Source organism: Oryctolagus cuniculus, chromosome 21, assembly GCF_964237555.1.
Source record: "Oryctolagus cuniculus chromosome 21, mOryCun1.1, whole genome shotgun sequence".
Classification (NCBI taxonomy): domain Eukaryota; kingdom Metazoa; phylum Chordata; class Mammalia; order Lagomorpha; family Leporidae; genus Oryctolagus; species Oryctolagus cuniculus.
Window position 1 is genome coordinate 5,053,605 of NC_091452.1, and position 26,993 is coordinate 5,080,597.

Below are 26,993 nucleotides of genomic sequence, written 5' to 3' on the forward strand. Positions count from 1 at the left end.
TAGCGGCGCCAGCACACCGGGTTCTAGTCCCGGTCAGGGCGCCGGATTCTGTCCCGGTTGCCCCTCTTCCAGGCCAGCTCTCTGCTGTGGCCAGGGAGTGCAGTGAAGGATGGCCCAGGTGCTTGGGCCCTGCACCCCATGGGAGACCAGGAAAAGCACCTGGCTCCTGGCTCCTGCCATCGGATCAGCGCGGTGCACCGGCCGCAGCGCACCGGCCGCGGTGGCCATTGGAGGGTGAACCAACGGCAAAGGAAGACCTTTCTCTCTGTCTCTCTCTCTCACTGTCCACTCTGCCTGTCCCCCCCCCAAAAAAAAAAAAAAAAACTGGGATATACTTTACTACAAAGAGCATGGGTTGCTTATCTGAAATTCAAATCTGGCAGCTGTATCTCAAGCCGGCAAGCCTACCTCCAAGGGAACGGAACACGGGCATCCTGACCGGGGCCCAGAATGGTGCCATGAGTCACTGGGGGATCCCCCGATGCTCCACTGGGAGGGAGGAGTGTATTTAAGAAGTCCAGACGGGGAGGAAAGTATCTGTGAAATTCACGAAACCTGTTCTCTATGTATTAATATTTAAAGGTGTAATACCAAATAAAATGTAAAAGAAAAGCCCATGGAACAAAATTACAACAAACGTTTATTAAGCCGTAATTTCCACAATATTCTAATTCTGTTCTGAAATCAATCTACAAATATCTCTACATAACACCAAGTCCAGTGATTTAATAAATAAGATTGTAGATACTGCAAAAAAAAAAAAAAATGATTCTAAGCCCAATACATTAATGTCTGTCTAAGGTTCTTGTAGAATCAGTCTCCCAAATAGAACTAAAAAGCACAAACACCACTGTGTTCAAACCAAACAGATCTACAGCGTCCAATTAACGCTATATAAAATGTATAACCCAAAGCACGAATACGAGTGGAATCGTGAATGCGCTCTTGACAAGGTGCCTCACCTCACAGGGTGATGCCAGTCGAGGAAGATAGCTGCTTTGCTGGCCTGGAAGCGTGTGCTAATCCCGGTGCCATCACCCGGGAGCGATGGCACCACGTGGGACGCACGTGTGGATGTTACAGTGACACGGCGCAACCTGTGACCCTGCACAGAGGACATCGGAACACAGGGTCGATGACGCCGTGAGCCGCCACGGGTTCCCCGTGGACGATGCAAACGACAGTCAGCTCGTGCCACCACAAGAGAAGCCAGTACCACTGCAGATCCTGGTGTCGAAACCCAGTGAGGAGCAAAGCACAGAGTCCAGTGTCGGAACAAAGCCGGGCCTTCCCGCCAGAAGCTGCGCCTGGCACGCCGGGCGTCGTCCAGGGCGAACTGTAAGGGTCCCGCTGCAACATACGTCTGTGCCGTTCTGCCACTCACACGAGAAGACCAGAACGTCCACACTCAAACTGGTGACGCGCTTCTGGGTAAAAGCTGGGAGGAGCCCTGGGAACTCCTGCTGCCCCCTGCCACCAGCTGGCTCTGGTTACGTCCGTCAGCAGGTGGCAGCCGCGAGGCTGCTGTCACCACGAAGCCCACCCCAAGCAGGGATTCAGGGTTCCCGCCAGCAAGGAGCAGCGTCAGCCGCATCCTCAGAGGCTGTGCTGTCTGCCCGACATCTGTCACACTCCACCTCTCCTGAGGTCTGCTGAGTGACAGCCCCACCGGTGAGCACAGGGCTTCTGCCACGCCTTCATGGCAGCCCTCCTGGGCCTGCGAGTCGCGTTGTAACTCTCCCGACGACAGACCCCAGCCTGCACCCCGCACAGCGCCTGCGTGGCCCCCTGTGAAAACCTCCCCGGTGGCATTCACCTCTGGGCGCCGGCCCTCGGTCACCCCTCTGATGAAGAGCCCAGCACGACGCACAAGGCCCGCTGTCGCGATGCTGTGGCTGCAGGAGCGATTCCCGGCAGAGGCGTGAAGACAAGATGCCAGGGATTGCAGCGTGGCTCCCGGCGACCCCCCAGGCCCGCACACACCCAGGGCTCTGCCCGGCCACGCCTCCCACCCTACAGGCTAGCTCCTGGGATACTGGCGCCTGGGGACGCCAACACCATGAAACTGAAGACATCGAAGCATGGTAACGGATCCCCAGCAACTGTCACCGGAATGTCTGGGATCACACCCCGTGAAGCACAGCTCTAGCCGACCCTCCAGCCCTGAAGATTACAAGTTTCTCTTCCAGGTATGAGAAGTGTGTACAAAAATACATTTTTCCACATACAAAAGTGAGAAAAGAGAGATGGCGAGGGGAGGCCAAATGCCCTACAAAGCTTCTGTGGGATGGAGAAATAAACCAAGAAAAAACCCCAAACTATTTGGGGCCAAGAATTTTCCTGAACAAAAGTGGAATCTGTGTATTAAAAATCGCTAAAAACGTTTCGCAGCTGGCATCGAGGGCATCGATGAGAACTCCAGATAACGCGCTCGGCTCAAGTGCTCCGGCGTCACCAGTTCCCCCTAGCGAGGACGCCGCTGTCCCCCGAGTGCAACCAAAACGGGAGGGGCTCCAGGGTCCATCCTTAGCCAACTGCTGACGGCCGTCTGCGCCTGGCGAGCTCAGTGCCCTGCACGCCCGGGGGAAGCCGGGGAGGGAGAGCAGAGGGGAGGCCACACCCAGCCCAGGACGGTTTCACCACCAGGCATCTCCCTGCGGCCACAAGGGAGGAGGCAGGGCAAGGGCCCGGCTCCCTGGCGCGGTGCAGGGTGCCGGTGTTCCCCTGGCCGCGTTTCGGCACCTAAAGGTGGCACAGCCGGTCACAGGGAAGGACGGACGTCGCTCATACCTGTGCCAACGTGGATCGGCTGTGAGTCTGACGACAAGACTGGAATGGCTTCCATCCAGAGTCCAGGATAAAGGCTCAGCCAGGCAACCCTGGAGAACAGGGAGACCCGGACGCAGGAGAGACTGGGTCCCGTGATGTGCACCTTAGAAATACAAGCTCCAGACATCTTTTTCCTGAAACACAACTTCACACACAAGCTACCCAGGAACTGGCAGACAGCTAAGCCTTCAGGCTGACGCCTGGACGACCGTGAGGTCTGAGCACCCCCAGATCTGACAGGGGTCCGTGAGAATCCGCAGGAGGGCTCTGGGGGACAGGTGCCATCCCCAGCAGCCTGCAAAACCGCCTCCTGCAAAAGCCAGCTCCCTTCCCAGTGAGATCCCAGTGAGATCCCAGCAAGGGCCCATCTTCCCCGAAGCTCCCCGGCCTGGGACCCACACAGCTGTCCACCCACCGTGGACCCAGAGATGACCTCAAACGAGGACACAGCGCTCTGCAGACCAAAAGCACAGAGCACGCGTCGACACCAGGCTCTCCTGATGACCCCAGGCTGCTTTGTGAGCAGCAAGCAAAGGCCAGGAGTCCCGGGTCAACCACAACCAAACCAAGCAAACAAAGCAGCTGAGGGCGCAGTGTTCCCGCGCGGACCACAGCCGGGAGTCGGCCAGCAGGCGCTGGGGCTTCAACACCTCCCCGACTCTCGGCATCAGGCCCAGAGATGTGTCCCAGCCCCATCCTTGCATTTTCCTTTCAGGAATGTGGAGGTTAAAATACATCCGAGGACAGAGGAAAATGGACCTCGGGCCTCCCCGAGGATAATGGAGCGGGGCTTTGCAGGGCCTGGCGGGGCCGGCTAGGACCCGAGAGAGGGTGTTTTATCCTCAGGCCAAAGTGTGCACATCTGCAAAGTCAACAGCAACCAAGGACCTGGAAAACACAGCTCCACTTTGGAACCTGAGAACGCGCGCGCTGACCTCACCCGCCTGTCCACACGCTCGGAGGCAACCGCGCCGGGACCTTCCCGAAACACGCGGCAGCACACTCTCCCCTCAGCGTAGTCTTAATAAACTTCACTCCATCTGCCCGCATTAAAAAAGCCTTACAAAAGATGTATTTAAATGCTTGAAAAAGTAACATTATGCTCTATGCACAGATAAATCTCTCTGACTGTACAGCTAATATGGTTACAGCCTTTGTTTAAAAAATGTTCCTCCCGCTGCCGACACGTGGCGTGGCGTCGGACAGACGCCCTCCTCACACCCTCCCAAAGTGCCACCGTCTCGCTCAGCAGTGTTTATTAAGAGTGTTTAGGGTTGTTGCTATTTTTTTTTCTTCCTTTTTGGTTTTCCGAGAGCCCGCGCTGGTGGAAGAGGACCCAGGCGGCCGGCCGACCTTCATTTGTCCTTGTTGCGGTCCAGGCTCTCCAGCACCCGGTTGAGGCGGATGTTGAGCAGCCGGACCTGGTTCTCCAGGTGCTCCAGCTTCTCCTCCACGCCGGGGCTGCCGGGGCCGCCGGGGCCGCTGGGGCTGCCGCGCCAGTACAAGCCCATGGGCCCGGTCATGAAGTAGACGGCCACGACGAAGCAGAGCGGCAGCACGGCGCTCTCGGGCTCGCCCTCGTACTTGTGCAGGATGTACACGCACGACATGGAGAACAGGACGACCCGCACGATCCAGAAGAAGCGACCGAACAGCAGGTGCAGGACGCTGAAGGTGCAGCCCAGGGTGAGAGACAGGAACCAGTAGGCCAGGAGGACCACGCCCACCAGCAGCAGGGCACGGGCAGGGCTGTTGGCCACCGAGGCCGGACTGAAGTACTGGGACAGGTTGGAGACTGCGGGACAGAAGAGAGAAGCAGGGCGGTCACTCACATGGGACTCAGGGATCTCTCCAAGCCGGCGCTGGGCCTACAGGGCCCTGGTGGGGCCGGCGTCATGGCACAGTTCTGGTTAGGCTGCCACCTGTGATGCTGGCATCCCATGTGGTTCGAGTCCTGGCTGCTCCACTTCTGATCCAGCTCCCTGCTAATGCACCTGGGAGAGCAGCAGAGGATGGCCCAAGTGCTGGGGCCCCTGCACCCACGTGGGAGACCCAGATGGAGTTCCAGGCTCTCAGCTTCAGCCTGGCCCAGTTTGGGCCATTGCAGCCATTTGGGGAATGAACCAGCAGATGGAAGATCTGTCTCTCTCTGCCTTTCAAATCCATCAATCAATCAATCATAAAGAAGGAAGGGAGGGAGGGAGGACGGAGGGAGGGACTGAGAGTGTCGTCCCCATCACAGAAAGCTGAGACAACACAGGGCAGCCACCAAACTGTCCGCCAACTCCCAAGGCAATAATCGTCCCGTTTGGGGTGGAGCTTCCCTTGCAGCTACGAGAGTCAGTCCTGGCCAAGGACAGGTATGAGGCAGTGTTCTGTGCCAGCTGAGGGTCCTTCCCTAAAAGTAACAGGAACATGGTGCAACAGCCAGAGCTGCACAGCCCCCCCCCCTCCCCCCGAGCCCTAAGGGAACGGACAGCGTGGAGGGTGCCGTGGTCCTTAGGACAATGTGCCTCAGAGCCAACCATCTGCCCGCCACCTTCCTGTGAGCGTCCACATAACAGAACTAAGCTTCCCGCTCACGTAAACCACTGTTAGCTCCGTCTGCTATTCAATCTGAACCCAACCCTAACCAGTACCCGCTCATGGAGCTCCATGTCAGAAACGGAGGGCGAGGGGTAGGCGCTGTGGTAACAGGTCAAGGCTCCAGGGCCGGCGCTATGACGTAGCGGGGAAAGCCACCGCCTGCAGTGCTGGCATCCCATATGGGCTCTGGTTCGAGTCCCAGCTGCTCCACTTCTGATCCAGCTCTCTGCTGTGGCCTGGGAAAGCAGTGAAAGGTGGCCAAGTCCTTGGGCCCCTGCACCCACGTGGGAGATGCAGAAGCAGCTCCTGGCTTTGGATCAGCCCAGCTCTGGCCGTTGTGGCCAACTGGGGAGTGAACCAGCGGATGAAGACCTCTCTCCCTCTCTCTCTGCCTCCCTTTTTCTCTCTGTGTAACTCTGACTTTCTAGAGTGCCAGCATCCCATATGGGCACAAGTTCAAGTCGCGGCTTCTCCACTACCCTGCTCTGGCCTGGGAAAGCAGAAGAAGATGGCCCAAGTGCTTGGGCCCCTGCACCCACATAGGAGACCCAGAAGCTCCTGTCCTGGCTTTGGATCTGCCTAGCTTTGGCCATTGCAGCCATCTGGGGAGTGAACCAGCAGACAAAGACCTGTCTCTCTGGTCTCTCCCTCTCTAACTCTTCCTCTTATATAAATAAACAGATATTAAATTTTTTTAAAAAATGGAGGGCGGGGCCAGTGCTGTGGCCCAATGGGTACAGCCATCACTTGGGATTCCTGCCTCCCACGTCAGAGCTCCAGTTGGAGCCCCAGCTACCGCGCCTCTGATCCGACTCCCAGCTACTGCAGCTGGGAAGGCCAAGGAAGGCGGCGGCCCAAGTACGTGAGCCCTGCGTGGAGCCCCTGGCTCCTGGCTTCAGCCTGGCCCAGCCCTAGCTATTGTGGCCCTCTGGGGAGTGAACCAGCGGATGGAAGCACTCGCTCACTCACTCACTACCTTTCAAATAAATCAATCGATCTTAAGAACAGAAGACCGGAGTGAATGGAGCAGCACGTTCTGTGTGGGAAATCTCCACGGAAACGCTGAAAGAACAGTCAAATCCAAGCATTCCCACCGAAGCCGGAGGGCCACACGACTATGGGCCTCGGCCGCGTCCCGCTTCCCGTGTTCACGTCCACCCGCAGGTTGCAGGCACACGTGGAGTCCATTGTGCACCTCGAATGACAGCGGCATCGTCCGCAGAACCAGGGCACCAGCACTGCACCCGGCCATGTTGCCAGTCCCACGGCAGCCTGAGTCTCCCAGCGACCCGGAAACACATGTGCAGCTGTGTCCGTGTGCCACGGCAGGACCTGAGCCCACGCCCCACGTCGGCCTCCGCTCTCACTCAGGTGCTGACGAGGGCCCGGGCAGGCAAGTTCTGGAGCCGTGCTTCTCCGGGTTGATTTGCTAGCAGCACTTCACTCTGTTTACCTGACTGCTTCCTCGTGGTGGCGGTTAGCGAGGGAAAGGTGAGCGAGACCCCGAGCGCGTGTACCGTCCACCAGCAGGCCCAAACCTTTAGGTCTCAGGTTTGCTTTACCGCCTTTAAAGTATATATACTTTATTAATAAATGTATTTGAAATATATATTAATATGCATATTTCAAAGGCAGAGTCACACACAGAGATTTTTCCATCTGCTGGTTCACTCCCCAAATAGCCACAATGGGAGGGCCAGGCCAGGCCAAAGCCAGAAGCCTAGATCTCCATCCAAGTCTCCACGTGGGTGCAGGGACCCAAGCCCTTGGCCATCTTCCTCTGCTTTCTTAGGTACGTTAGCAGAGAGCACACGTGGCTCAGTCCACCCCACACGCCGGATCAGAAGCAGAGCAGCCAGGACTGGAACTAGTGCTCCTGATGTCGGCATCGCAGGCAGCGGGGTTAACCCACTGCGCCACAGTGCCAGTCCCCTTCCACACTCTAAAAAACACACAGTTCCAAAGACCCTCGAGAGCTTCTGCTCCTACGGGCTCTGCCTACCGCAGCTGACGCAGAAACTAACACTTGCTGACACCTAGGGGTGGGGTCTGGGAGGTGACGGGCCATGAAAGGGACACGGGATTGGTGCCCATGGAAGCGGCCCCTCCAGCCGTCACCGCTTCCACCACGGCGGACGCTGGGAGGTGTCCTTACAGCACCTCCAGGACTGGGGGAAGAAACGCCCGCTGCCTAGAGGTCGTGGATTTGCTCTAGCCGCCCAGGCTGCCGAAGGCGGCAGGTCCCGCAGATGAGCACATTTTCATGAAAACCACTCTTTCCCAACGCGAAGCCGGCGGCAGTGAGCACAGCAGTGGCGCTTCCGTTCACACACTCGCGAAGCCGGCGGCGGTGAGCACAGCAGTGGCGCTTCCGTTCACACACTCGCCGGCCTCTCGGCAGAGACCGCATCCTCACACCTGCGTGAACTCACACAATGCCAGCCACACGTCATCTGGAGTCACACACCGACAAGGCAGAGAGACACGGATGGGATGTTAGGAGGAGGCTGCTTAAATCCAGGGTGATCAAAATTTATCACCTCCGTGTCCCCGATACAAAAACTACCGAATTCAAGGGGTCTCGGGGACCCAGAGACCCACACAGGTGGGGAGGGACATCTGCCCATCCCAAGCTGAGAAGCAGGTCTGCCCCAACCTTCTGCTGTCTTTCTGCAGGGCGGTTCCGGGTGGACTGCGTCCCCTCCCGTGCACACGTGGCCCCCCCGACCCCAGTGTCCCCTCCACATGCACACGTGGCCCCCTGACCCGTGTCCCCTCCCGTGCACACGTGGCCCTCCTGATCCCGTGTCCCCTCCACATGCACACGTGGCCCCCCTGACCCCAGTGTCCCCTCCACGTGCACACATGGCCCCCCTGATCCGGTGTCCCCTCCATGTGCACACGTGGCCCCCCTGACCCCAGTGTCCCCTCCATGTGCACACGTGGCCCCCCTGATCCAGCGTCCCCTCCCGTGCACACGTGGCCCCCCCGACCCCAGTGTCCCCTCCATGTGCACACGTGGCCCCCCTGATCCAGTGTCCCCTCCACGTGCACACGTGGCCCCCCTGACCCGTGTCCCCTCCATGTGCACACGTGGCCCCCCTGACCGCAGTGTCCCCTCCACGTGCACACATGGCCCCCTGACCGCAGTGTCCCCTCCACGTGCACACATGGCCCCCTGACCCCAATGTCCCCTCCACGTGCACACGTGGCCCCCCTGATCCGGTGTCCCCTCCACGTGCACACGTGGCCCCCCTGACCCCAGTGTCCCCTCCACGTGCACACGTGGCCCCCCTGACCCAGTGTCCCCTCCACATGCACACATGGCCCCCTGACCCCAGTGTCCCCTCCACGTGCACACGTGGCCCCCCCGACCCCAGTGTCCCCTCCACGTGCACACGTGGCCCCCCTGACCCCAGTGTCCCCTCCACGTGCACACGTGGCCTCCTGATCCAGTGTCCCCTCCACGTGCACACGTGGCCCCCCTGATCCAGTGTCCCCTCCACGTGCACACGTGCCCCCCCGACCCCAGTGTCCCCTCCACGTGCACACGTGGCCCCCCTGACCCGTGTCCCCTCCACGTGCACACGTGGCCCCCCTGACCCCAGTGTCCCCTCCACGTGCACACGTGGCCCCCCTGACCGCAGTGTCCCCTCCACGTGCACACGTGGCCCCCTGACCCGTGTCCCCTCCACGTGCACACGTGGCACACGTGGCTCAGTCCACCCCACACGCCGGTGAGGGAAGAAGCACTTTCCACGTGAAGGCCCCTGCCCGGGGGCACTGGGACAGGAAGGGCCGGGGTGTGGCTGCGCCCGGCACCCACCTTGGCTGGCCTACCCTGGCAGCAGTGTGCCTATCTTCCCCTTCCGTGCGGAAGGCCTCGCAGGCTTCCGAGGAAGGCCGCCAGCCGGTGAAGGCGGGAGGCTCTAACTCACCCTTCTGACTCCCAGTGCTCCCCTTCCAGAAAAGTCTTTGGGGCAACAGAGCTAGAGGACGACGGCTGTGCCCGTGCATACCCACACTGAGCGCCGGACATCTTTTTTATTTAAAAAGATTATTTGAAAGGTAGAGCAACAGAGAGAGAGGGAAAGATAAAGAGAAGTCTTCCATCTGCTGGTTTGCTCCCCAAATGGCCACAATAGCTGGCGCTGGACCAGGCTGAAGCCTGGAGCCAGGAACTCCACCCAGGTCTCCCACATGGTGGCAGGTGCCCAAGGACTTGGGTCACCTTCTGTTGCCTTCCCAGGTGCACTGGCAGGGACCAGAAGCAGAGCAGCCAGCACTCCGATACGGGGATGCCAACATCACAAGGGGCGGCTTAATTGTTGCACCACAATGCTGGCCCAGCACTTGACGCTTTAACCAACACCCCAAAAAATTCTGAAGGAGGAAACTTGAGCCTGGTGCTCACTGGAACCTTTTCTGCCAAATCTGTAACTCTGGTATACGATTCCCTGCCCAAGACACACATCCCCCAGGCCTTCTGACGCTTTCAGCTCATGCAGCACGGACAACGGGGAAACCACGACATGCAAGCTGGGTTGTTTCAGCCCCGGGATGTGCCAGCAGCTCTCATGAAGAACAGGCACACGCTTGCTCGGTTCCGGTCCTGTCCGCAGTCAGGAGGCTGCTCCCGCGCCGCTGTCTCGCCCTCAGCTGCACGCAGTTCCTTGCAGTCAGCTTTGCTTCTCCGGGATTCACTGGTCGCAGATGGAAACACTGGAAGTGGAATGATCTGGCCCCGTGGAAGTGGATTGCGTGCAATTGCTGCATCCAGGCCCTGTGTTGACTCAGCCAAGTCCCAGGAGGGGCTGAGGGCCACACAGCACCCTCCCGATTGGCCACACCGCTGCCTCCAATCCTCACCCTGAGCAGGGAGACATCCTGAGCAGGAGAGGCCTCTCGAAAGTTGAACCCAACAAACTCAAGGCTGGAAATGGGTCCCCCAGGGCTGAGGGGCGACAACAAACAGCAAGTGCACCACACCCCGCTGTGGCCTTCAGCCAGTGCACATCTGCAGAATGGGGGTGTCCAGGACCCACAGGGGCACCGGGAGTCTGCAGGCAGCACGGTTGCGTGAGTGTCCTGCGGCTGCCACGCAAAACCACACACGCCGGGGGCTGCAAACACCACCAATTCCTTCCCCACAGCCCTGAAGGCCAGAGGCAGGGATCCAGGGCGGCAGGCCAGGGCTAATCTGCAGGCTGGGGGAGGAGCCCTCCTGCCACCTACACAGGGGTGCCCGGCCTCAAGGCTGCATCGCTGCGGCCTCTGCCTCTCTCTCCAGACAGCCGTCTTCTCTCTATTTCTTTGTGTCTCTGTGTGCGAATTTCCCACTTTGTAGAAGGACCATGGGCAGTGGATTTAGGATCCACCCAAATGCAGGAGGAGCTCAGTGAACTCGATCCTGTCCCCAAGAAGGCCACTCACAGGTCCCGGGGCTTCAGACATGGACACAACTTCAACCCATGACTGGCTACAGCGGAACCCACATCCTGCTCGTCTGGCAAGGGGGCTGTGTGCCAGGCACCAAGCCGGGCAAGGGCGCAGCCTGCCAAAGACGGGCACCTACACAGCTGCTGCTGAACTCCCATCCAGCCGGACAGGAACCCTGCGTGCCGGGTCTCCCACAAGCGTTCCGAGCAGACAGAAGCCCACACAGGTCGTCACAGCTCACCGCTGGAGGAATTTCACGCGTCCTGCATGACCCCGAGGGGAGAGCTGGTCTCTTGGAACTTCGCCCGTCACACCTTTGCACTTGGCAGTGTCCTTCTGACGTAACAACACACAGCTACGGGCACGCTGTCGGCTCAGTCCCTCTGGGGACTCACCAGACCTGGAGGTGGAGCTGGTCTCGGGGACCCTGAGTAGGAGGCCGCCACAGACTTCTTAGCAACAGAAGCGGCAGCCTGGACCAGGGTGGTGGAGCTGGGAAGAGAGCCCACCTGGGCAGGCCAAGTGCACAGAGTGGCCTTGGCCCTGGGGAGAGAAGGAGAGCAGAGGGGCCACTCTGGGAACTCCTGTCCACCTGGAAGAGCATGGGGCATGCTGGGACAAAGGCAGGCAGAGGGACGCGCTGAGACTCTTGGGACAAAAAGGGGCAACATCTCTGGGCACACCTGGAGCTGTCACTCATGGAACCCTGAGGCCATGCCACCAACCCTGCCCCGTGGTCAGGTAGGGATACCGCCAGGCCACCTCGGAGGGAGGGTGCGAAGGTGGCCAGAACCAGGCTACCTCCCTGCCTCTGCCCCACCACCCACCAAGACCAGTGTCCATCTCCTCCCAGGAATCCGAGGAGGGCGGGACAGTGCCCGCTGCGGTTAAACCGCACCAGCCCTCTCGGCTACACACAGATCAGCTTGCACCCGGCGATCGATCTGCATCACGCGGAGGGTGTGGTCGACTGCCCGCAGCTTCCATTCCCACTCCCTCCAGCCAGCCTCCCAGGACCACGTCGCCCAGCACCCCTGGGAGCAAGGCGCTGGACAGACTGGGCTCCGCCCTGGAGCTGCCCCCGTACTGGGGCTTTGGAAAGTGAGCGAGGCAGGGGCCACCCTCCTGCTCCCCTGGCACGCATGCGTCCAGAAACCTCGGGGGTCCTGCAGCGGCGTGTGGAGTCCAGTTCTGTGCTGCCGGCAGAGGCTTCCTGGTGCTCGGTTCACGGCTGAAGCTGTACGCCCTGGAACGGGCCCAGCGGCGGCAGCCCCGGCAGACCAGTTTGGCGGTGTCCAGGGCCAAGTGCCGCTTCAGCCCTTCTGAGGATTCTGGGGGTGAACCATTCTCTATGAAATCCCTAAATAACTATGCTGGCTTGAGGGATCCATTTCATCGGAGCACCATGCCTGTAGTAGGGCGGCCTCCTGGGGACCCCTACACCTCACCGCAGTTTCGGGGAAACTGCAGCTCTGGTGGGCCTTGTCTCTGTACAACTATCACAACAACAAATGCCCACCGCCTCGCCCTCCGCCAACCTCCTCCTGGACCACCCACCAAGGGTACCGGCTGCAGACCTCATGGATGACCAGAATCAAACAGCACCTTACAGGAACGACCCACACCTACCGTCAAGTCCCAGGACGTCCAAGAGCTCTGTCCACACTTTCCACAACGTCTCCACGAGCATATCCACCCCCAAGACGAACCTCTCGGTCAGCCTGGCCAGGAACTGCGGAGACAAGAAAAGGGTCACTTTGGCGACCCGCCACTCCTCCGCGCCTTCCCGGGGGCACGGCAGCTCAGGAGTGGGATCGCAGACACATTGTCCCCACCGACAGCCGCTCAACCTCACGCGGACAGAGCTGCTCCCTTCTGTTTAAACATGCATGCCTGTAGCTGTGCCGTCCCCTACAGACAGACACCTCGGATGCCCCACCCTGTGCTATCAGACTGTGATCCAGAGGTGCCCACGTGCACGCACACCGGCTCAGGTGTGGAAGGTAGCCACCGCGGGGTGAACTGGTCACAGCATTTTCAATGACATCCCCTGGCCAGACGGTTCCTCCAGGACAGGGGTGTTGGGGTTGAACCACGCGGCCAGCAGAGCCAACCACCTCTGAGCTAGCACTGTGGCCGGGCAGCTCACTGCCTGGGTTCCAACCCCAGCTCTGGAGGGGGCGCTGTGGTCCAGCAGGTGAGGCTGCCCGACTGAGCTGTGCCTCCCACATCAGACTGCCAGTGTGAGTACCAGCTGCTTTGCTTTTTTTTTTTTTTTTTTTTAAAGATTTTCTTTATTTATTTGAGATGTAGAGTTACAGACAGAGAGAAGGAGAGACAGAGAGAAAGGTCTTCCATCTGCTGGTTCACTCCCCAAATGGCCACAACGGTCAGAGCTGAGCTGAGCTGATCCGAAGTCAGGAGCCAGAAGCAGCTTCTGGGTCTCCCATGCGGGTGCAGGGGCCCAAGCACTTGGGCCATCTCCCACAGCTTTCCAGGCCATAGCAGAGAGCTGGATTGGAATAGGAGCATCCGGGACTTGAACCGGTGCCCATACGGGATGCCGGCACCACAGGCGGAGGCTCAGTCTGCTACGCCACAGTGCCCGCCCCTGCTTACGCAGCTGGAAGGCAGCAGAGGATGGCCCCACTATCAGATTCCTGCAAGCCAGTAGGAGAAGCATGGACGGAGTTCCCAGCTCCTGGCTTCGGCTTGGACCAGTGCCAGCTCCTGTAACCACTGGGGGAGTGAACCGAGGATAGCAGAGTTCTCCTCTGTCACTCTGCCTTTCAAATAAATAAATATTAAAAAAAAAAATCCCCGCTCTGCCTCTGATGAAATGGGGCTGTGGATATTAAATATTCTGAAGCCCTCTGGGACTGCAGCTAACAAGCGGGCTAACAGCGCCCACTTCAGGCGGTTACCTCGCGTGTCAGATGGGACATTCGTGTGAAATGCAGAGCACAGAGCGACAGCTGACAAGCGGGCTAACAGCACCCACTTCACGCGGTTAGCTCATGCGCCCACTTCACGCAGTTAGCTCACACGCCCACTTCATGCGGTTACCTCGCGTGCCCACTTCACGCGGTTACCTCGCGTGCCCACTTCATGCAGTCAGCTCTCGCGTCAGATGGGACACTCGTGTGAAATGCAGAGCACAGAGCGAACCTCTGAGACTCCCACTGGCAGCTCAGATTCTAGCAGAAGCACTGACCCTGAGCCTCCTGCAGGGACATCTGCCAGGAGACATCGTCCAGCTGCAGGCACTCAGGGACGTGTGCCCCTAAGGACCACGTGGACCCCACCCACCAACGGAGAAACACGGCTCCAGCTGCACGATGGGACTCTGATTCATGCCACGCCACGGGTGACTCTGAAAAGACGATGCCAACGAGAGACGGCAGACGCGCAGGGCCAGCTGTCGATGCGTGTCCCCGCGGAACACCCAGACTCGGCAAACGGACAGAAAGCAGAGCGGGGCTGCCAGCGGCTGGGGTGGGTGGCTGCGGGTATCTTTGTGAGGGGATGAGAATGTCCTGAAATTGTGGCGACGGCGGCACAACTTGGTTGAATAAACTAAAATCCATTCAGTCATAGACTTAAAAAATACAAAAGGCAGAGAGACAGAAAGAGACAGAGAGAGAAAGCCCCCATCTGCAGGGGTTCACGCCCTCGTGCCCGCGTCAGTAGGGGCTGGGTCAGGAGACCAGAACTCAATCCAGGTCTCTCGCACGGACAGCAGGGACCCAACTGCTTGAGCCAGCCAGTGCAGGAAGCTGGACTTGGAAGCAGAGCCGGGACTTGAACCCAGGCACTCTGACATGGGCGCAGGCGTCGTGAGTATCTGCACCAAGTGCCAACCCCTGGACTGCACACTCTAAAAAGCGGACACAAGAAACTAAAACACAGACCACCATGATGAGGAAGCTGGGCGGAAGCCCACAGACCAGGAGAAAAAAATAGGTGACCCCGCGCTCCCCGGGGGGGTGCACAACACCCGTGGGCGTCAGAAGCAGAAGCACAAGGCAAAGGCTTCCCGAAGCTGAGCCAGGTCCCCCCCCCCCCCCCCCCCCCCGGGAGCGGAGCTCATGCGCAATGCAGGCTCTCAGCCCCCCCCACCCCCGCCCCGGTCATGCAGCCTCGGGCGCCGGGAGGTGGGGGTGGGCTGTTTTCACAGCCCTCGCGCGACGCTGATGCACACCCCAGGTTGCACACCCCAGGTTCATTCAGAGCACCCCTGTGTACACTGCATACAAAGAAACTGAGAAACCCAAACACACTGGGCAATGGAGGACACGCGAGACAGCAGACTGCTCACCTAACAGACGGCTGCCTCACAGCAACACAGAAAGTACCTAAAATAATGCCAGGTGCAGACACACACCGCAGAGGAGCCAGCCTGCAGCCTCGCGAGTTAACTTCTGCCTGTGAGGCCGGCGTCACATGAGCACAAGTTCGAGTCCCACCTGCTCTGCTTCCAATCCAGCTCCTTGCTAATGCGACTGGGAAGGCAGCAGTTGATGGCCCAAGTGCTTGGGCCCCTGCTACCCAAGTGGGAGACCCGGATGGAGAGCCTGGCTCTTGGCTTTAGCCTGGCCAACCCTGGTTGATGCCACCATTTGGGGAGCAAAGCAGAGGATGGAAGATCTCACCCCCTCTCTCTGTAACTCTCCTTTCAAATAAATAGATCTTTAAAAAAGAAATACATTCCAGAATGCATCCATGTTATGCTTTTTGATAGGAAGTTTGAAAACTGGTACAATGAATCGACACGCTCAGGGACATGGACCGAGGTGGTGACGAGGACGGCAGAGCGACGCCACACCCGCACCGCTACAACCTCTAGAGTACAGGCGACTGGGCCACGTTTGTCAGCACACAGCCATGTCTGCCACTTGTCCAAATGGAGGCAAAAGGAAGGCTGTACGAGGAGGGGCCAGCAGCCGCGTCCACGGCACCAGCTGCCCCAGGAAGGGCCCGAGGGGCAGGTCTGCGGAGAAGGCACGCCCTTACTGCTCTCACTGTCCAACCCACTTCCTCAGTTTTCTCAGCTGGGAAATGGGATGAGAAAGGAGTCAAAGTCAGAGCCTGTGAGGACCTCGGCCCGGAGCCCAGCACACAGCAACTGCCCTAAGCACGGAGCTGCTGTCCCGAGTGGCCGCGAGGTCGCCCTGGCTACGCCTTCCCCGGGACTCGAGCCTGCAAGCAGGTGCTGCAACCCCCTGCACCTGGCAGGCAAGGCGGGAGCAGATCTAGGGCAGAGGCTCTTTCCGGGGGGAAGCACTGCCCCCCCTCCAAGGGCAGGGAGGCGAGGATGGATCCGGGCAGAACCTCGAATCTGCAGGTCCGTGTGGGGTTGGCCCTGCCGCCAGCTGAGACACAGGAGCCCTGAGGGGAATGGCACGGCTGAACCGTGTCCCTCCACGGCTGGGCTCGGAGACCAGGTCTGTACGGAGACGATGAAGTGAAGACGGGGGTGTCCCGAGAAGAGGCGGGGGTACAGGCGTCTGCAGAGGGTTGATCCGTGAAGACGCAGGGAGCAGCAGTCGCCAGCGAGCCGAGCAGCAGCCCGGGCGAAGCCAACCCAGCCACCTGCTCAGCCCGGACCTGAGGCCGGCGTGATCACGCAGTTCTGCTGTTCACATCCGAACCACACAGCACAGCTGGCTCTGCCGGGGAAGGGGCCGGGGCCAGACTCGGATCAGGCCTCCAGAGGCAGCCACCAGGGTGCGCTCTGCAGGCAGAGGCTGGCTCTCCCCACCTGACAGAGGGCAAGCAGCACAAACACTCAAAGCAGTTTAAGTTGAGCGCACGGCCAGCGACGGGACAGATGAGGAATCGGCTGCAGGCCAGCGACGGGACGCCATGAGGAATCGGCTGCAGGCCAGCGATGGGACAGATGAGGAATCGGCTGCAGGCCAGCGATGGGACGGGATGAGGAGGAATCGGCTGCCCGGCCAGCGACGGGACGCGATGAGGAGGAATCGGCTGCAGGCCAGCGACGGGACGCGATGAGAAGGGCGCCTGACCCCTGTGCTCTTCCTCCCTCGCCCCATTCCACTGGACAAATGCCCACAGGGCAGCCTGCAGCACCCCGGACCTGTGCTCCCCAAGACTGCCAGGGTCACCCACACAAGGAGCCCAGGGAGCCAGGACGACTCCAGGTCGACGTCACACAGCATCGTGGACGCCATCTGGGACGGAAAATGCTATCAGGGAAAAGCCAAGAAAACTGCAATGCAGTACGGACTGAGTAACGGCCTAGCGTTTAAGCCCGTGTCCCCCATCAGAGTGCCCTGTTGTAATCCCCAGCTCCACTCCCGACTCCAGCTTCCCGCTAAAGCAGAGCCTGGGGGCAGCAGGTAAAACCTCAAGTGGCTCGGTCCCTGCCACCACGGGGACACCTGGATCGAGTTCCTGGCTCCCAGCTTTGGCTCAGCCTGGTCCAGGGCCACTGCGGGCACTGGATGAGAAAACTAGCAAGCGGCAGGTCTGTTTCTTAGATCGATATAATTTTAAAACAACAAACAAACCATAACGTGGGGCCAGCAACGTGGCACAGCAGCAGGTAAGCCACAGCCTGCAACGTCAGCATCCGAGGGTCGGCTCCAGTGCCTACCGCTCCACTTCCCACTCAGCTCCCTGCTAATGCGCCTGGGAAAACAGCAGAGGATGGCCCAAGCCCTCAGGTCCCTGTCACCCATGTGGGAGACCTGGATGGAGTTGTAAGTTCCTAGTTTTGGCCTGGCTCAGCCCTGGCTGCTGCAGGCATTTAAGGAGAGAAGCAGTGAATGCACAATCTCTCCCTCTCTACCTCTCTACCTCCCACCCTCCCTCCCTCTCTCCCTCTCTCCCTCCCTCCCTCCCTCTCCCTCTCTCCCTCTCCCCCCTCCGTCACTTTGCCTTCAAACAAATACATAAATCTTAAAAGAAATGAATTTAAAAGACCATCAATTCAATACAATGTGTAGACTTTGGATCGCAATTTTGCAAAAAAAAAAAAAAAAACTATGTCAGGAAAATGGAGTCAGGTTAGACACTCAGGCATTGTAGGTGTGATGATGGCATTGTGGTTTATTTTTTAAAGATTTTGTTATTTGTTTGAAAGGCAAAGCATCAGATACAGAAGGAAAGACAGAGAGAGAGGTCTTCCATCCACTGGTTTACTCCCCAGATGGCCACAAGCGCTGGAGCTGGGCGGATCTGCAGCCAGGAGCCAGCAGCTTCTTCCTGGTCTCCCATGTGGGTGCAGGGGCCCAAACACTTGTGCCATCTTCTGCTGCTTTCCCCAGGCCATCAGCAGAGAGCTGGATCAGAAGTAGAGCAGCCAGGACTCGAACCAGCAACCACATGGGATGCCGCCATCACAGGCAGCAGCTTTATCCACTACACCACAGCACCAGCCCCAGTATTATGGTTTTGATTTTTACAAAACTTTTGGCAAAAATGCAGACTGAAATATTCCAGGGTGAACCACCTACCACGTCTTAGATCAGTTTTAAAACACTACTTGGCCAGCGCCGTGGCTCACTTGGTTAATCCTCTGCCTGTGGCGCCGGCACCCTGGGTTCTAGTCCCAGTTGGGGCACCAGGTACTTACTAGTCCCGGTTGCTTCTCTTCCAGTCCAGCTCTCTGCTATGGCCTGGGAGGGCAGTGGAGGATGGCCCAAGTGCTTGGGCCCCTGCACCTGCATGGGAGACCGGGGGGAAGTACCCGGCTCCTGGCTTCGGATCAGCACAGCACGCGGGCCCTAGTGGCCATTAGGGGAGTGAACCAACGGACGGAAGACCTTTCTCTCTGTCTCTCTCTGTCTATAACTCTCTCTCTGTCTTCTCTCTCACTGTCTAACTCTGAAAAAAAAAAAAAAAAAAAAAAAAAAAAAAAAAAAAAAAAAAAAAAAAAAAAAAACACTACTCAAGGCCAAAAGTCTTCTAATGAGGGGCTGGAGCAGCCAGAACAGTAGCGACACAGAGCTCCCTCCCCGCCTGTGTGTGTGGACAGCCACTTGCACATGAAAATGAGGGCAGGTGGGCAAATGTAGGGGCCTGCAGCCTTAGGGAAACAAAGCCCAGCCACTGCCGCAGGACGGGACGGGATCGCTCCAGCTGGGGACTGCATCAGGCCCCTCCTGCCACAAGGCCAAGGGCAGGGCCAAGGCCTTCCTGGGTGTGAACTTCCCAGGCCCACGCAAACCAACCCTGAGGAGAGCCAGGCTGTAGGGGAAGCGTGCCTCGATGAGCAAGCCAGAGAGGGCTAAGGTTCCGCAGGTGCAGGGTTCCAGGCAGCTGGAGAGCACATGGAAGTACAAAGCAACACGCGTGTGGATCATGTGTGAATGCCGGCAGGGAGAAGGCACCATGAGGGCCCAAGGTCCCTGCTACCAGTGAGGAGACCCAGATAGAGTTCTAGGCTCCTGGTATTAGCCTGGTCCAGCCGCAGCTGGCGTTTGAGTAGTGAACTGACAGGTGGAGGATCTGTATCTCACTAACCTTTCAAATAAAATGAAGGGGTAGGTGCAGTGGCATTGTGGGCTAGGCCTCTGTTGCAGTGCCAGCATCCCATGTGGGCGCCAGTTCATGTCCCGGCTGCTCCTCTTGCAATCCAGCTCTCTGCCATGGCCTGGGAAAGCAGTGGAGGATGGCCCAAGTGCTCAGGCCCCTGAACACGAAACCCAGAAAAACCTCCTGGCTCCTGGCATCGGATCATTTGGGGAGTGACCCCACAAATGGAAGACCTCTCTGTCTCTGACTCTACCTTTCTCTGTAACTCTTTCAAATAAATAAAGTAAATCTCTAAAAAAAAATCAAATGCAACGAGAAACCCTGACATTAAAGAAAAAAAAAACTCTCAGGTTTTTAAAAAATTTGAATACGGGCTATGGAATACAACTTAGTGAGATGTCCGGCACTTACTATGAGATGGCTCAGTCAAAAAAAAAAAAAAAAAAAGTACTTGTGCGGTATGTTCGTAGAGAAAAAGAAAAACAAGCTTGCAGAGACGCGCGAGGAGCCGGTGAGGCCAGGTGGAGGGTTTCTGGCTGCCCCGGCCTCTACTTTCTGGTGACGTGAAGATGTCTGAACAGAGAGGCGGCACCGCGGGGCAGCAGTGCGCGCAGGCAATCAAGGGCAACGCCGCTAACCCAGAGCGGGGAGTGGCAACGCGTTTGTGCTCAAGATGCTCCCTCCCCTCCAGCAGCAAAACCACATGTGTCTTAAAAAGGAAGGGCCGGCCTGGCGCAGCAGGCCAAGTCTCCGTCTAGGACACCGGGGCCCCCGTCAGGGCGCCGGCTCGAGTCCTGGCTGCCCTGCTTCTGATGAACTCCCTGCCCACGTGTCTGGGAAAGCCGTGCAGATGGCCCTCGCGCTTGGGCCCCTGCACCCACGTGGGAGACCCAGACGCAGCTCCTGGCTCCGGCCTGGCCCAGCCCTGGCCCTCATGGCCATTTGGGGAATGAACCAGCGGGTGGAAGCTCTCTTTCTTTCTTCCCTCTTACTCCCTGTCACTCTGCCTTTCAAGTAAGTAAGTAAATCTTGGAGAGAGAGAGAGAGAGAGAGCGAGAATGAATCAGTAGCTCAGGAGAATGGCAAAGCAAACAAAGCAGTTTCCAGAAATAAACACCGCTGGACTCTTCAGTGGATGCAACTCTGCAGGAAGCCTCCCTGGCAGGGTTTGGGGAGCAGCCCCCACTTCCGCTCAGAGCAGTCTGGAGAGAACCCCGAAGAGGACACAGGCAGACAAAACTCAATCTAAGTTGTTGGCTATCGGGGAGCAGTGACCACAGGGTAGCAGCAAGGACCTTCCGGGAGCTGACAGCCCATCTGGATTGGCACGCCGGTGATAAGCGTGCCCCGTGTGTGATAAGCGTGCTATGGGGTGTTCCATTACGCTGCAGACTGGTGCACATGCAGGGAAGTGCACACGTTATACTTCAATCAAAAATAGATGGCCAGCATCGTGGCGCAGCAGGCTAAGCCCCACCTGTGACACCTGGATCCCATACCCTAGCATGGGTTCGAGTCCCGGCTCCCTGCCCACACGTTTGAGAAGGCAGCAGAAGTTGACCCAACTGCTTGGGCCCTTGCCACTATGTGGGTTTCAGCCAGGCCTGTCACAGCCGTTTGGGGAGTAAACCAGCAGGAGGACGATCTTCTCTCTGCCTTTCACATAAACAGTCTCATTTAAAAAAAATTAATATGTACAGAGGCTTTGACTCAGCAGCTCCATTCTTACCAATTTACAGATGAAACTGTCCATGTGCACGCAGCACAATGTCTACAGAAAGACCTCCACTGTGGTCCCCTGAGCACTGGCAAAGACAGGCCAAAGGTCAACGTCAGGGGTGGAACCAACTGCCGTGCCCCCTCACAGCCACCTGGTCTTGGTAGCCTTGGAGAAAGAACGGAGCCAAGCTCCGTGCCGTCCCAAGAGCTAAGGAGGCACAAAATAAACAAAAACCCAAAAGGGGGGAGGGGTGCCACGGCTCACTAGGCTAATCCTCCGCCTGCGGCGCCGGCACACCGGGTTCTAGTCCCGGCTGCTCCTCTTCCAGGCCAGCTCTCTGCTGTGACCCAGGAGTGCAGTGGAGGATGGCCCAAGTGCTTGGGTCCTGCACCCGCATGGGAGACCAGGAGAAGCACCTGGCCAACCACAGCGGCCATTGGAGGGTGAACCAACGGAAAAAGGAAGACCAGGAAGACCTTTCTCTCTGTCTCTCTCTCTCACTGTCCACTCTGCCTTCAAAAAAAAAAAAAAAAAAAAAAAAAACACAGGGTAGCAGGACCCGTGTGCATGTTTTTGCTGCTGGGGGTGGCGGTTAGCGACGGCCAGACTGACAGCCGCCCTTCTCATCTATTCGAAATCATTTTCCAAGCAACTGTGAGCAAGGAGGAAGAAGCCCCAGTTTCTCAGCGCGCCGTTCAGGAAGTCCCCAGCCCATGGGCCCAACGGCAAATGCCACCCCCTGTGAACCTTGCCCCACTGTCCTGTGACTTCCTCCACGCCCAGGCCCCTGCATCCCTGTCCTCCCCTGTCCTGTCTTCTTAGCTCTGGCATTATCAGCACGTCGGGTGTGCCAAACCGTAAGTCCTGAGTGACCCGACCGCCTCTTCCCCCGCACACCCGGCCCAGGCCAGGCCAATCCCCACCCCGGGGCCTCTGCTCTGACTGCTCCATCTGCCCAGTGTGCTCTCCCCAGCCCCTGCCTGGGTCACTCGCTGGACTCCGCTCTCCCAGCTACTCTCAGGTCTGCAAAGGCTCCAAGGACACACATTGCCGGCTCCCCACCGCTCATCGGCAGAACCGTGGGCAAGAGATTCAATCTTTCTATGCCTCGACCTCCTCACCTGCAAACGGAGGTGAAAACAGCCAAACCTCTCGCAGAACAGTGCCGGGCCCACTCACCGTAGGCAAACAACCATGTCACCTTACGCATGTGCAGCTTATCACTGCCCGTTCACCTGCCACGACCCCACCATGGAGGCCCCCTGGGAGGGACCACCTGGTCCAGCTTGAGCGCCACGTACAGCAGGTGTAATGCCTTTTTTTTTTGACAGGCAGAGTGGACAGTGAGAGAGAGAGAGAGAGAGAGAGAGAGAAAGGTCTTCCTTTGCCGGTGGTTCACCCTCCAATGGCCGCCGCGGCCAGCTTGCTGCGGCCGGCGCACCGCGCTGATCCGATGGCAGGAGCCAGGTGCTTCTCCTGGTCTCCCATGGGGTGCAGGGCCCAAGTACTTGGGCCATCCTCCACTGCACTCCCTGGCCACAGCAGAGAGCTGACCTGGAAGAGGGGCAACCGGGACAGAATCCGGCACCCCGACCGGGACTAGATCCCGGTGTGCCAGTGCCGCAAGGCGGAGGATTAGCCTAGTGAGCCGCGGCGCTGGCCTAATGTTTTTAATTGTGGAGAAACGCACATAACATGACTTGCACGTCAGCCACCCCAGAGCACACAGTGCAGTGACATTGTGCGCGTTCCCAATGTGGGGTGACCATCACCCCAAATCAGCTAAGCAGGAACAAACTGCACCCCCTGCCCCCAGCAAATGCTCTCGCCGCCTCTCCTCTTCTCGGTGTGGCACACACATGGAGTCACACGATCCGTGGCTGCGTTCACTTTTGCAAGGTTCATCCATGTGTCAGCACAAATCCTTTTTCCTGGCTGAACCGCACTCCACTGAGTGGCGGGCCCGTTCACCCACTGCCGGGCACCTGGGCTGGCTCCACTTTTTGGCTACCAGGACAAGCAGTGCTATGAGCGCTCCCGCACCAGGTGCTTGGTAACTTTTAAATGAACGACTGAATGCAGTTCCTGTTGTCCATAAATATTTAATTACACAGTGCCTGGTTCTGCACGACTCAGCAAGCACAGTGAACCCCCGTTCATCTCCTGTGCACACGTGAGACGCAGAGGCAGAGCAACAGGCCCACGCTCGCAGACAATGAGCGGCAGAGCTGGATTCAGACCCACTTCTAGTGGTCAGCGAGGCCCATGCTCGGAACACGAGGCCCCGGGCTTGAGCCAAGTCCTAATTAGAATACGGGGTGTCTCTTTAAGCACCGTCAAACCTCACAACCCACAAAGCAGGGCTGGCTATAATCAGGAAACCCAGGCAGACCCAGTTTTCCCTCAATTAAAATTAACACACCAGTCTCCCCCACGCGGAGCCTGCCCCAGCCACACTCAGCGGGAAATACAGCCAGGGCGGCCTCGTTCCAGACGCTTTACCGTCTGGAGGATCGGTGGAGCCGCTGGCTCCACGCACACCCTGCCTGGGTTCAAACTCTCCCTGACTGCCATTCCCCCTGAACCCACCCCTCCACCACGCTGTGGCCTCGGTCTTCTCATCTGTAAAATGGAAGCAGGCCCGTTGCCTGTCGTGCTAAGGGAGAGAAGTGGTCGGCGCCGTCCACACATCAGCAAGAGCTCTGACCCCAGGACACACAAAGGTCCTTCAGCACCCGGTGCGCGTGTCACGTCTGTGGCTTACACCCTCCCGCGGAGCTGTGAGCTGAGACACCCGCCCCTGTGCTTGCCCTGCAGGAAAAAGGCAGACCTCCTTTCTGTTCTGAAACAAAAGATTTCGGCCCAGTGCTGTGGCGTAGCAGCTAAAGCTGCCGCCTGCAGTGCCTGCATCCCATATGGGCACCGGTTTGGGACCAGGCTGCTCCACTTCTGATCCAGCTCTCTGCTAATGGTCTGGGAAAGCAGTAGAAGATGGCTCAAGTCCTTGGGCCCCTGTACCCATGTGGGAGACCCGGAAAAAGCTCCTGGCTTCGGATTGGCACAGGTCCGGCCGTTGTGGCCAACTGGAGAGTGAACCAGTGGATGGAAGACCTCTCTCTCTGCCTCCCCTTCTCTCTCTCTCTTTCAGATAAATAAATATATCTTTTAAAAAATAAAGCAAAGATTTCCGCCTTTAAACAGGCCAGGCAAGGCAGCGTGAAGTCAGAGAGACCCAGGGCAACCTTCTGGCACCAGGGTGTTCTGTGTTGGGTCTCTCTCCTTCCCGCCCCGGCTAAGGACAAACAGCTCTCTCCTCTGGCCTTGCACCGCTTCCTAGGTGGGAGACACACCCGGGGCAGGTCGGTCAGAGCTCAGCATTGCTGACCGATTCACCTGCTTTTCCCGGCAGCCACTCGGAACATCAGCCAATCTGATCTGCTTTTCAAACAACCAATCGCGGTCCAGCAGGTTAAGGCCCCACATCCCACACTGGAGTGCTAGTTCAAGTCAGGGATACTCACGCTCCCCAGCCAGCTCCGGCTAATGCACCTGGGAAGGCAGCAGCGGGCGGCCAGTGGGTGAGCGGGCCCAGCTCCGGCCTGGCCCAGCGGCTGACTGCTGCAGGCACACGGAAATGTTCTTTCACACAGAAATTTTAAAAACTGAATAAACTGTTTAATTAAAAAATGTTAAACATTTTTAAAATTAGTTTTTGACAGGCAGAGACAGAGAGATCTCACCCTGATTCAGTCCTCCAAATGCCTTAAACAGTGGGGGCTGGGCCTGGACTTGCGAATCCAGTCCAGGTCTCTGGGGTGGGCAGCAGGGACCCAACCACTTGGGCCACCATGGCTGCCTCCCGGGGTCTGCCGTGCCAGGAAGCCGGCGTGGAGCAGAGCTGGGTAAGGGACCCGGGCGCTCCAGCGCGTGTGCTACCCACTTGGCCAAACGCCTGCCCTGCCCCGGGTGTTAGAGGGCTCCCCAACCCACCCCTGCCCTGCCCTGGGTGTTAGTGGGTTCCCCACCCCACCCCTGCCCTGCCCTGGGTGTCAGTGGGCTCCCCACCCCCGCCGCTCCATCTCAAGGATGAGAAAACTTTAACCCTGCAGAGTTCTCCAGCAAGGCCGTGCCTCGTGGATTTGCACCCTGGCCTGAGCCAACAGCTGGCACTAACTGGCTGCCACAGTGAGCCAGGAAGGTACCAACTCCTCCAACTGCAACCTCATAACGGAGCCGTTCACCAGATAAAGACACGGAGCTCGAAGAAGCGAAGCCACTGGCCTGGCGCCACCGGCTTTCCAGGGGGCAGAGACCCCAGCCCAAACTTCTCTCCACTTCAAGACCCCAGGGCCAACTGCCAGCGAAGCAGTAGCGGGGAGCAGGGCGCGGGCACGCACCGCCCCCCTGGCCCCCGACTTCCCCTTTCTCCGCGCAGGGGCGGCAGCGGGGAGAGCGCGCGGGCTCCCGCGCAGCCTCAAAGCAAGCGCGGCTGCAGGTGGAAGCCCCGCGCCCGGAAGGCGCTCGAGCGGCCCCGCCACGAGGGTCGCCGGGGCGCGCGCGAGGCCGGAAGACGCCGGGAGGCCGGGGCGCGCGGCCGGCGCCTGGCTCACAGTGGGGCCCATTCAACGCCGCGAATGAATGAAACGCAGCGCGGCCGGCGTCAGCGCCGCCCTCCGGGCCAAAGTCCAAGGAGAAGCCGGGCGCCGGGAGAGGCCACCCCGCGGCCCTGCGACCCGGCCCCGGTCGGCAGGCCTGGGCCCCTCGCCCCGCCGGACCGCCGGCTCCGGAGGCCGCGCGCGACCCAGGCCGGCCCCGGGCACCCCCACCCCCCACCCCCCACCGCCACCACCACCGGGCGCCAGGTGCGGGGCGGCCCCGCAAGGTGACCGCGGGCGCGGGCCCAGCGCCCACCTTCTGCGCGGCGCGCACGTTGTCCTCGCCGAACAGGCTGCCGACGCTCTGCGAGAAGGTGTTGACCGTGCGGCGGTAGCTGTTCTTCTCGGCGCCGCCGCGGCCCCGCGCCCCCTGCGCCAGCGGCCCGAGCAGCAGCAGCAGCAGCAGCAGCGGCGGCAGGAGCCCGGCCCGGGCGCGGGGCCCGGCCGAGGAGCGCGCGCCCATGCTCGGCCGCGGGGTCGGCTGCGGGGTCGCCGAGCGGGTCGAGGACCGCGTGCGGGGACGGCGTGGGCGCGCTCGGGGGCCGCGCGTCGCTCCTCCGGCCGCCGCCGCCGCGCCTCCCGCCCGCCCCGCCCCGCGCGCACGGGCGCCGGCCCTGCCCACGCCGCGCCCCGCCCCCACGGGCGCCGGCCCTGCCCACGCCGCGCCCCGCCCCCACCCTCCCGGAAGCCGCCCCGGGGCCGGGGGGCGTCTGGCGGCCGGGGAGACTGGGTTCGCTGCGGAGAGCGCCCCGCGCCTGCAGAACTCGGAGCCGGCTCAGCAGGGCGGAATGGGGCGAGGGGGCACAGCACTGCCCCCAGACGCGCCCTTCCCGAGCCGACGGAGGTCCGGAGCCGCTGGGACGGGAGGGTCTTCCCGGGGATTAGAACCCGAGCGGGTGCGGGGGCCAGCGAGGCCGCCGGGTGTGACCGAGTCGTGGTCACTTCGGGCAGCGCCAGGACCTGGCTGGCCTCTGAGGGGCCCGGGAGGCCCCCACCCAGAGCCCTGGAGGGACAGCGCGGCCCGAGGGGCCCTCCGCGGGCGTCCCCATGGCCGGCGCCTGTTCCTCCGCCTTCGGGGAACGGATCTTGAGCGCAGGCGCTCCTCTGCTGTGTGTCTGTGTCTGTGTGTGTGTCCACTCTGGCCGTGGCCAGCCCCGATGCCCCCGTGCTGTGAAACTTGAGTCCGGCCTCTCCTGTTGCTAGTGGACACGAGGGATCCATTTGCTTCCGGTGTCAGCAGATAATCAGCCTCGAGTGGGAGC

General features: G+C 59.6%; 1 protein-coding gene across 1 annotated transcript; it reads right to left on the bottom strand.

Annotated features, from left to right (window-relative positions):
* Window positions 1-617: 617 nt before the first annotated feature.
* BRI3BP (BRI3 binding protein) lies at window positions 618-26,313 on the bottom strand. The gene is made up of 3 exons (XM_051838782.2): window positions 25,988-26,313; window positions 12,484-12,586; window positions 618-4,624 (listed from the first exon to the last, which is right to left on the bottom strand). The coding sequence occupies exons 1-3, from the start codon at window positions 26,192-26,194 to the stop codon at window positions 4,185-4,187; spliced, it is 750 nt and encodes a 249-aa protein (XP_051694742.1). The 5' UTR covers window positions 26,195-26,313; the 3' UTR covers window positions 618-4,184.
* Window positions 26,314-26,993: the final 680 nt, after the last annotated feature.